General features: G+C 57.6%; 2 protein-coding genes across 7 annotated transcripts in view; one reads left to right on the top strand and one right to left on the bottom strand.

Annotated features, from left to right (window-relative positions):
* Window positions 1–9,729, bottom strand: part of PTRH1 (peptidyl-tRNA hydrolase 1 homolog) — a 22,319-nt gene extending 12,590 nt beyond the window's left edge. Inside the window, exons 1-5 of one of the 5 annotated variants that reach the window (XM_005582161.4) lie at window positions 9,600–9,729; window positions 9,031–9,250; window positions 8,650–8,749; window positions 8,426–8,471; window positions 7,995–8,329 (exon numbers count right to left, since the gene is read on the bottom strand). In XM_005582161.4, the coding sequence (XP_005582218.2) occupies window positions 8,147–8,329; window positions 8,426–8,471; window positions 8,650–8,749; window positions 9,031–9,250; window positions 9,600–9,695 (645 nt within the window). In that variant the 5' untranslated portion in view covers window positions 9,696–9,729 and the 3' untranslated portion in view covers window positions 7,995–8,146. Of the gene's footprint in view, window positions 1–7,994; window positions 8,330–8,425; window positions 8,472–8,649; window positions 8,750–9,030; window positions 9,251–9,599 lie in introns of those variants that run through there. The other 4 variants (XM_045373833.2, XM_045373830.2, XM_045373831.2 and 1 more) reach the window with 4 other exon arrangements.
* Window positions 1,093–8,070, top strand: CFAP157 (cilia and flagella associated protein 157). 2 transcript variants are annotated; one of them, XM_005582160.5, is made up of 9 exons: window positions 1,093–1,285; window positions 3,526–3,797; window positions 4,679–4,832; window positions 5,302–5,569; window positions 5,882–6,012; window positions 6,262–6,412; window positions 6,768–6,934; window positions 7,079–7,265; window positions 7,881–8,070. In XM_005582160.5, the coding sequence occupies exons 1-9, from the start codon at window positions 1,122–1,124 to the stop codon at window positions 7,950–7,952; spliced, it is 1,566 nt and encodes a 521-aa protein (XP_005582217.3). In that variant the 5' UTR covers window positions 1,093–1,121; the 3' UTR covers window positions 7,953–8,070. The 2 variants fall into 2 exon arrangements, with proteins under 2 accessions (XP_005582217.3, XP_045229763.2); XM_045373828.3 differs by having other exon boundaries at window positions 7,079–7,934.
* Window positions 9,730–9,758: the final 29 nt, after the last annotated feature.

Below are 9,758 nucleotides of genomic sequence, written 5' to 3'. Positions count from 1 at the left end.
CCCTGCCTGCAGGGCACAGGCACCCTGGGAAGGGCAGACCACCACAGGTGGGGTCCAGGGGTGCTGGAAATTCCAGGAGCTGCCTGCCTATCACACAAAGTGGGCGGGAGCTTCATGGGCCAGCACTCACTAAGTGCCCCCAGCATCCCTGGACCGTATCCCTGCGCAGGGAACTGTTACAACTTTACAGATGAGATCTTGCGAGCTCTTTCACAGAGCAAGGTTCAGGCCATTGGCCCAAGGACTCACTGGAGGTCAGACAGAGCCCAAATGTGAGCCCAGTTGTTTCCAACCAATCACTTCTCTGACCTTTCTCATCACCAATAGTAAAAACGCCCCCACCTCCCTGTGCTTCTGACCCCTCACCGTGCCCCCAAGTTCTCCTCATCCCCCCGCCCCACCCCAAGGGTCCTACAACTCGTGAGATCTAGTCGCTCCAAGAAACCATATTTGCTGAAATGCCACTGCCATTCCCCTTGGCTGCTGTCAGAGTTTTTCAGGGTGGTGCTACAGCCATCTCTTGCTAAGTGCCAAGCACTGGGACGACAGGGATGGAAAGGACCTGCCCACTGCCCCAGGGAGTGAGTGCCTGGGCTGGTGAGGAACACGGGCAGGCACACAGGCATGGCTGGCTGAGATCGGGGCTGGGGATGGAGCTCATAGAGGCACCCAGCTGCCGGCCAGGGCCCCATCAGTTGGACCCCCTACCGCACCCACGCCAGGACACTGTCACCCCGGGCCAAAGCTGCAGAACAGGCTTTGTGTGCCCGGGGTTAGTGTCTGATCAGCACAAAGGACAGGATGGCGATTTCCAGGGCCCTGACCCACATGAACATTCCCCATGGCGCTTATTTCCACGTGGGGGAAAGAGGGGTGTCCCCAGAAGCCCAAAAAGTTGCCTGGGAGCCAGGCATCCTGCCTGCCGTGGCCTGGGACTCCTCCTGGGCCCTCAGTGATGCATCTGCCTTGGAGTGGGACCCGGTACTGGCGCCCAGCAGGAACAGGGCAGGGTCCCTTTAAGCCCAGCCTCACTCCCTCGGCCTGTTGCTATGTACGGGACCAGCTTCCTTAGCAACCACCTGGCCTCTTCCTGGGGCTTGGAGCCCTGGTTGCCATCAGCCATGGCTCCCAAAAAGAGTGTGAGCAAGGCAGGCAAGGAGCTTGAAGTCAAGAAGAAGAAAGGCAGCAAGAAGGAGCCGGTGGTGGCCGTGGAGCCGCCTCTGGCCAAGGAGACGAAGGAGTTCTACCACATCCAGATCCGAGACCTGGAGGACCGGCTGGCCCGGTATGTGGGCTGGCAGGCAGGAGTCTGGTGCCCTGGGTCAGAAGCCCATGCCCAGGTGGTCCCTGTGTGGGTTTGGCCAAGGGGCCCTAGGCCTGTGTTCTGACCTCCCCTGGGATGTCCAGACGCCATCCCGTTTCCTTATTTCCTCATACGTACCTTTGGGAGGTTTCAAGATTTTAAGGGTAAATGGATTTCCCCACCTTCCAGCTCCTAGAACCCTGGGTCCACGAGGCTAACTCGTGGCCCCGTCCCAGGCAATCCCCACTTCCCCCTGCCTCACTCCTGCCCCGTGGGATCACAGGCTTTATGAAAGGGTAGAAACAGCCCTCTGGCGGGCGGGTGGACCCCCTGGTCCCACTTCCACTGACTCAGCACATGAGCCCAGTTGTTTCTCCATGCTGGGCCTCAGTTTCCCCAAATGTAAGTGGGGAAGGTTGATTCCCCCTCCATGGATGTGACATTCTATTCTAGAGCCAGTTTTGTGTGTGACATGGTGGTGGGGGGAGATCCTCTAACTCTTCATTCAGAGCCATGTTCACCTGCCCATCATTTTCTTATGTTACAACCAGTTTCCTCCCAGTTGTGAGGCACCAGCCCCAGTCTCAGGGTGACCTTAAAAGACAAACCAGTAGGCGGCAGCTCTTCCCCAGGTGACTGATGCTGTGGGTAACCACAGCTAATGCTGAGTCCCTCATGGTGCCAGGCAGGCCACATACTGGTGCCCACTGAGTCCTCATAGCAGTCTTACTAGAGAGGTCAGATGTCATTCCCATTGCACAGATGGGGAAGACTGAGGCTCAGAGAAGGGAAGTCACCCCCAGGAAGAGGAGGCACCAGGATGGGAGCCCTGGCCTCCTGACTCCCCTATGCAAGACTTCTTCCTCAGCCCACACCCCTGAAATGCTCTGTGTGCAGTCACTATTTGAAAGATGTTGGTCAACTAAATTGTGATGCAAAACAACTTTCCAGGCCAGGCACGGTGGCTCACGCCTGTGATCCCACCACTTTGGGAGGCCAAGGTGGGCAGATCACCAGGTCAGGAGTTCGAGACCAACCTGACCGACATGGTGAAGCCCCATCTCTACTAAAAATACAAACATTAGCCAGGCATGGTGGCGTGCGCCTGTAATACCAGCTACTCAGGAGGCTGAGGCAGGAGAATCACTTGAACCCGGGAGGCGGAGGTTGCAGTGAACCGAGATTGTGACACTGCACTCCAACTTGGGTGACAGATCAAGACTCCGTCTCAAAAAATAAATAAATAAATAAATAAATAAATAAATAAATGTTAAAAAAAAAAAAACAACTTTCCAAGTAACTTCAGTTATTCTATTGAAAACCAGTAAACTGGTTATGTAATGCTGATTAAAATTAACATACTTCCCTTGAAGTTCACAAACTTCCCTTGAGCTGAGACATCAGGTAGAATGTATTCAAGGCAAATGTATTTAATAGAGTTATTGGGTGCTTACTATTTGCCAAGCTGTCTGCCAGGCCCTGAGAATACAGAGGTGGAGGAGAGGCACATGTTCTTAGGTTTTGACCACCCAGTGGGACAAGGGCCAACTTACAGGAGAGCACCAAAGAGAGGGTCACAAATATGGCTCAGGGCCAAGAAGGGTCCACTGAGAAGAAAACACCAGGGTTACTGGATGGAAAAAGGTAAGGGAGATGCCAGGTACAAAGACTTGGGATTGGAAAGTGTGGAAGAGTTATGGAGGGATGCAGAGCTGGCTGACTGCAGCAGGCATTGTGGCTAAGAGCCTTGATTCTGGGGGTCAGACTGACTCAGGTTCAAGTCCTGGCTTTGGCACTTACAAACTCAGAGTTCCTTTATCCTTCTGAGCCTCAGTTTCCTCATCTGTCCAATAGGTATAAAATCATCATAGTATCTACATTCTTATAGGTTGTTGTAACGATTTAACAAACACACTGCACGCCTGCTATGTGCCAGGCACAGGTGTTGGGGACATACTTGTGAACATAACAAGGCTCTGCCCTCATGGAGTTTGCATTCTAGTGATGTAATGAAAATAACATGCTAAGCACAGGCATTGGCTGCGGTCATGACTGTTGGATCAGGGGGCATAGTGGGAGATGAGGCTGGATTCTGATCACAAGGAATCTCAAAAGCCCCTTTGCAGGACAGGGGGTCCAGGAGAGTGGGCCCAGCTGCAACAGAGGCCTGGCTTGCCCAGCCTGACCCCTGGACCACGGCCCCGCCCCCGCCCACGCCCCAGGTACCAGCGGAAGTGGGATGAGCTGGCTGTGCAGGAGAAGCTGTTCCGCCAGGAGTTCGAGCAGCTGGCCAATAACAAGAAGGAGATTGTGGCCTTCCTCAAGCGCACACTCAACCAGCAGGTGGATGAGATCACAGACCTCAACGAGCAGCTCCAGAACTTGCAGCTAGCCAAGGAGATGGAGAAGGATGCCTTTGAGGCGCAGCTAGCCCAGGTGCGCCATGAGTTCCAGGAGACCAAGGACCAGCTCACCACGGAGAACATCATCCTTGGTGAGGAGGGGACTGGCTGGCAAGCCTGCAGCACACATCCCAGCTCTATCACTGACCCTGTTTCTCACCTGGGAAACAGGGATAATAGCCACGTGCTGCTTGGCACGCACTGTCTTTCTTAATTGTCCCAGCAATCCTGCGAAGCTGGAAACATCCCCCAACCAGTTTGTAGACAAGGAAGCACCTCAAAAGGTGAAGTGTCGTGACCAAGGTCCCCCAGTTGGCAAGGGTTTGAGGCTCAAATGTCAGACAGCATTAGAACCTAGCCCAGAGAATATATACAGTCCAGCTGCCGGTTGGGCGTGGTGGCCTACGCCTGTAAACCCTGTGCTTTAGGAGGCCAAGGCAGGAGGACTGCTTGAGCGCAGGAGCTGGAGACAAGCCTAGGCAACATAGCAAGACTCCATCTCTACCAAAAAAAAAAATACAAAAATTAGCCAGGTGTGGTGGTGCACGTATGTAGTCCCAGCTACTTGGGAGGCTGAGGGCCTGGGAGGTTGAGGCTGCAGTGAGCTGTGATTGTGCCACTGCACTCTAGCCTGAGTGACAGAGTAAGATTCTGTTTAAAAAAAAAAAAAAAAAAAAAACAGTTGTTGTTGTCAGTCACTTTCATGAGAGTATCAAGGAAGGCTTCCTGAAGGAGGTGGAACCTGAACAAAACTTCCTAAGATTCATGGAGGGGTGGAGGGAGGGCAACCCAGATGAAGGCAGTAAAGGTGACAGGGCCACGAAGTGTAGGTGGGGGATGGTAGACCTGCCCCACTGAGACCGCACAGGGCACACAGGAAGGGACAGGGACCTAAGGGCCATCTTTAAGGTCCTCGCCAGGCCCTGTCCTCTGAGGCAGCCCCTTATTGGGCCTTGTGCCCTGTGACGGCCAGGGGGGAAGCTGGCAGCCCTGGAGGAGTTCCGGCTGCAGAAAGAGGAGGTCACGGACAAGTTTACGTTGCTGGAGGAGCAGGTGCGGAAGCAGGAGAATGAGTTCAGGGACTATGCGTACAACCTGGAGAAGAAGTCGGTGCTGGACAAGGACAGGTGGGCAAGCGGGGCACCCTTTGGGGCCTTTGGAGCCTTCATCCCTGGGACCACGAACATCCTAGCCTTCAGGCCCCAGCTTCTAACTGGGGCGTTAGATGGGGTAACTGACCCCTGCCCCCACAACCTGCTACTCCTTGGAATCCCAGCTGGTGATTATGAAGGGGTGGGAGAAAGGGAATAAGCTCCCAACTGCAGTCCTCAGGCTGGCATTGGAGACTTCCTTTTGCCACGTACTGGGATTAAATCATGTTTACTTAATAGGGGAGAGTACACTGAAATGGTACCAATTACAAAGGTCCAGAGGATCTACAGGGAAAGCCTCCTGCCTATAGCCCCAACCCTCCCTGGGAGAGAGTATGCTGGTGTTTAACAGCCCTAGGTGTTCTGGGAACCTCACAGAGGAAAGGGTGTGCCCAGGGCTTGTGCCCGCTCTGTCTGACCCCTTCTCTCCCACCTTTCTGGCCAGACTGAGGAAAGAAATCATCCAACGCGTGAACCTCGTGGCCAGTGAGTTCCACAAGGTGACCACGAACCGGATGTGGGAGACAACAAAGCGGGCCATCAAAGAGAACAACGGCATTACCCTGCAGATGGCCAGGGTCTCCCAGCAAGGCATGAAGCTGCTGCAGGAGAATGAGCAGCTCAAGGGAAGCCAGGGCAATCTGTGCAAACAGCTGGAGCTGCTGGAGAACACCCAGAAGGTCATGGCCAGGCACAAAAGAGGCCACCAGAAGGTGCGCCTGCAGGCCTCAGTACAGGGCATTTGGCATACAAGGCAGGAGGCCGCCCTGGGGGCCCTGCAGGGAAAGTCAAGTCAGGAGGGAGGGAGGCAGCAGAGAGAGGACTGGGCCTCCTGTGGGGGCTGCAGGGCGCTGGGCCTAGCTCTGGATTGTATTTACTTAAAACCCCCATAACTTATGGAAGCAGAGCCCAGTCCTGGAGAGCTCACTGGTCACTCTGCACGGGGGAGCAGGGGAGGCCTGGCTGTGTCCGCAACTGGGGGAACAGGGCTGGCTGAGGGCATGGCCACCTGTCCGCACCCGCAGATTATCCTCATGCTGACCAAGAAATGCCAGGAGCAGCAGCAGGACACCAAGGAGGCCGAGGAGCTGCGCCTCCTGCTGAGCCAGTTGGAGCAGAGATCCCTGCAGCTGCAGGTGGACAACCAGGCACTGAAGTGCGTATGGCCCGTGGAGGGGTGGGTGGTGGGTGGCGGGTGAAGGCTGGGGCCAAGCTCCGACCCAGCTCTTTCTGATCTCACGACCCAGGCTTCCCCTCTCTAGAGGAGCCTGCCAGACAGGCTGAGGACTTGGGGCTGGATGGGGGCCCCTCTGGGCTTGGAGAGAAATGGCAGGGCCCCTGGCCCCAGGTGGCGCCAGTCCTGGGGAAGGGGGAAGGCTGTTGACTCATCCCAGTTGGGGTCCAGGAGCCAGAGAGACCAGCTGAGCTTGCAGCTGGGGCAGCAGCAGGGGGATCTGCAGCGGCTACAGCAGGAACTGGCTAATGAGCAGAAGGTTCGGGCCAGCCTGGAGGCGGCCCTGGTCCAGGCCACCTCCTTCCTCCAGAACATTCTGCAGGTGAGCAGAAGGGAGGGAGGGAGGGCGCAAGGGGGCGGGGGAGTGAGCCCAAGATGTAAGCTGCTTGCAGAGAAGAGGCTGCCTCAGGATCAGAGGCCCCTCTTTTCCCTGAGAGCCTCCTGGAAAGTCTGTCCTTCGCTGATTCTGGCCTTCAAAGATCCCTCCAAGGTCTTAAAGGAGCTGGATTCCTTCTCTGAGGCTCTGAAAGGTCTCAGGCCTCAGTCTTCCCGACTGGAGAATGGGTATCCCACCAGGGAAAACTTCGTGGAAACGGGGCAATGAGGTTGGAGGTTCCTGGAGGAGGGTGGGTACTGGGGCCACTGTGGGCCTGCTGCCACCCCACCCTCACCAACAGATGCACCCCGATGAAGAGGACAGCGACTTCGACGTGACATTCCAGCTATGGCACAAGGAGATGCTACAGCAACTGCTGGTCATGCTCAGCGCCACTGTGGTCCCGAGACCCCAGAAGGCTGTCTGTCCCCACCCGGAGTCACAGTCCCATGGCCCACCCAAGGAGAGGTGAACAAGTGGCCCTGTGTGGCCTCAGAGGCGGTCATAGAGAGCAGGGCAAAGGCATGCAGCCATGGGGACAGTGCTCGGCTCACCCTGGGCCAGAAACCTGGCTCGTGGAAGGCTCTGTGACCCTCGGTCCCCTCCCCACAGCCGGCCCAGCATCCAGCTGCCCAGGACTGGGTCTCTGCTGCCGCAGCTCTCTGACATCACCCACTACCAGCCGGGGGATCTAGGCCTGGTACCTCGCCAGGCCCACATCCCACCCAACCCCCAGGACCTCAGGCTGCTGTCATATATCACCCGTGTGGGGACCTTCCGGGCACATAGCAGCCCTGAGGTGAGGGTGCTAGGGGCCCCAGTTAGCCAGTCCTGGGAGCAAACTGAGGCTCTGCCAGGCCACAGCTGTGTGGTCCTGGGGATGTAACCAGACCTCTCTGACCCTTCCCATCTGTAAAATGGGCTGAAGAAAGGGGTGGCCAAGCCTCAGTGGGCCAAGGCATGCCCACACATGCCCTGGGAGGGGGGTTGGCTGGACCCTGTTGTTCCCCCCGACCAGCAGAGTGGGATCCCCCTGAAGAGGCCTCAGCTTCCAAGCTAGCATCTTTTTTTTTTTTTTTTTTTCTTTTTGAGACGGAGTCTCACTCTGTCACCCAGGCTGGAGTGCAGTGCTGCAATCTCAGCTCATGGCAGTCTCAGCTCATGGCAACCTCCGCCTCCCGGGTTCAAGTGATTCTCCTGCCTCAGCCTCCCGAGTAGCTGGGATTACAGGCGTGCGCCACCACGCCCGGCTAATTTTTGTATTTTTAGTAGAGATGGGGTTTCACCATGTTGGCCAGGCTGGTCTCGAACTCCTGAGGTCAAGCAATCCCCCAGCTTCGGCCTCCTAAAGTGCTGGGATTACAGGCGTGAGCCACTGCGCCAGGCCTCCAAGCCAGCATCTTTAATCTTACAGATACGTGCCCCTGCTTCTCTAAAAAGGCTCAAAACGTTTAGTCTTCCTGAAGTTCCCCTACGTTCCAAATAGGACACAGAGAGAAGAACCTACTTCAGAAATGGACTGGTCCAGTCACAGTCACCCCCACTTTAATCCGCAGGCAGCCTGGAACAGTCTAGAGGACAGTTGTATAAAAAGTAGATACCAAGGCTGGCATGGCAGCTCTGTGGCCCTGGCTGGGTTGGTGGGTACTACAGTCAGGCAGGCAGCCATGGCCACTGGTGTCACGGCCCCAATGAGGGCCCCTGGCTTCGCTCACGAATGTGGTCCAAGATCAGGTCGGTGGCTCGATCCAGCAACAGAGGCAGCAGCTCCTGCTCAGCAGGGGAGAAGCAGCCCAGCACATGGGCCTGTACCGCCTCAGGGTGTGTCGGGCGCCCGATGCCCACCCGCAGCCTTGGCATTGCCTGTGGGAGAGCCAGAGAGGCCCAGGAAGCTTTGGCGAGGTGCTGGGGGACCCCTGGCCCACCCGACCCAGTTGCACAACAAAAGGTTAGACTCACATTGGAGTTGAGGCAGCTAATGCAGGAACGGACTCCATTGTGGCCCCTTCAAGGGATATGGGAGGGGCAGTTAGTGCCTCCCTGGGGCAATGTCCTTCCACCCCTCCCTGCCCCGGCTGGGTCAGAGCAGCCCATTTCCTGTGATGACTGGGTCAGCAGCCCTACTCCACCCCAACTGGGAGGCCTGAAGCCCTATCCCAACCCTGACCATCTCAGGACCTCACCTGGCACTGCCCCCCAGCTTCAGAGCCAGTCTCCCCAGGGGCTTGTCCAGCTCATCATGCACCAGGTACACTTCCTCGGCAGTCAGCCCAAACAGCTCCGCTTAGCACAGGGAAACGGCAGCCCTGGTTACTGCCCATCTGCCCAGAGGGTCACTGTCCAGACTCCCACGATAAGGGGCCACAACTAATCAATCCCACTTCACATATAAAGAAACGGAGGCCCCCACAAGTACCCAAGGCCATGCAGCAACTGGAGCTCAACAGGTACTTGGGGGTGAACCCGCGGATCTGTCACAGCCAGTCCCGCTCTGGCCCCTGCACTCCCACCCTCACCCCCCACCCCCTCGGCCGGCCCGCCCGTCCCTGGCGCGCTCAACTCACCAGCCCGGGCCACGCTGCGCCCGTTGGCGTTCATAAGCCGCCGTGGCCGGAGCAGGACCAGCTGGGCATCCCCCAGCGGGGCCAGGGCGAGGTCGGCGGCACAGTGCCGGTCGCGCGTCCAACTCTCCGCCACACCCAGCCGCCGCGCCAGCTGCCCCAGCACCGCCATGCCTACGCTGTGTCGCGTGCCAGGCAGTCCGGGATTCCCCAGGCCAGCCACCTGCGGGCGGCACCAGGGAAACTGAGGCCCAACAACTCTCGCCACCCCCGACCTCACAGCGTCCCGTGGGCTCCAAAGCAGAGGAGCGGAAACGCAGAGCAACGCTGCAGTGGGGAAGGGGCGCGAAGAAAGGGCCCAGAAACCCGACCCCCGAGAACACCAGAAGGCTGGGCAGGCAGGGCGCCCTAGTGCAGGAACGGAGCTTCTGGAAGTTTGGAGCCCGTCGAGCACCGGACCCACCAGTTAAGAAAACAGAGTAGCAATTTGGGGGCACTCGGCTCCCGGGACATAATGGCTGAACTGAAGGTAGGGACCGGGAGCCCCTACGTCGCCGCCCCACGCCACTCACCATCCACCGCTTCCCCGGGGGCCGAGGCTCCAAAACGCATCGGCTCATGGCTCGACTCAGCCACTGTCCGGCGCCCAAAAAGCCGCGCGGCCTCATGCTGCCCCCATTCCCGGCCCGGACACCACCCCCTGACGTCATCACCCCGCAGCAGCCAATCGC

Source organism: Macaca fascicularis, chromosome 15, assembly GCF_037993035.2.
Source record: "Macaca fascicularis isolate 582-1 chromosome 15, T2T-MFA8v1.1".
In the NCBI taxonomy this organism is placed as follows: domain Eukaryota; kingdom Metazoa; phylum Chordata; class Mammalia; order Primates; family Cercopithecidae; genus Macaca; species Macaca fascicularis.
This window is presented reverse-complemented; position numbering and strand designations above follow the sequence as displayed.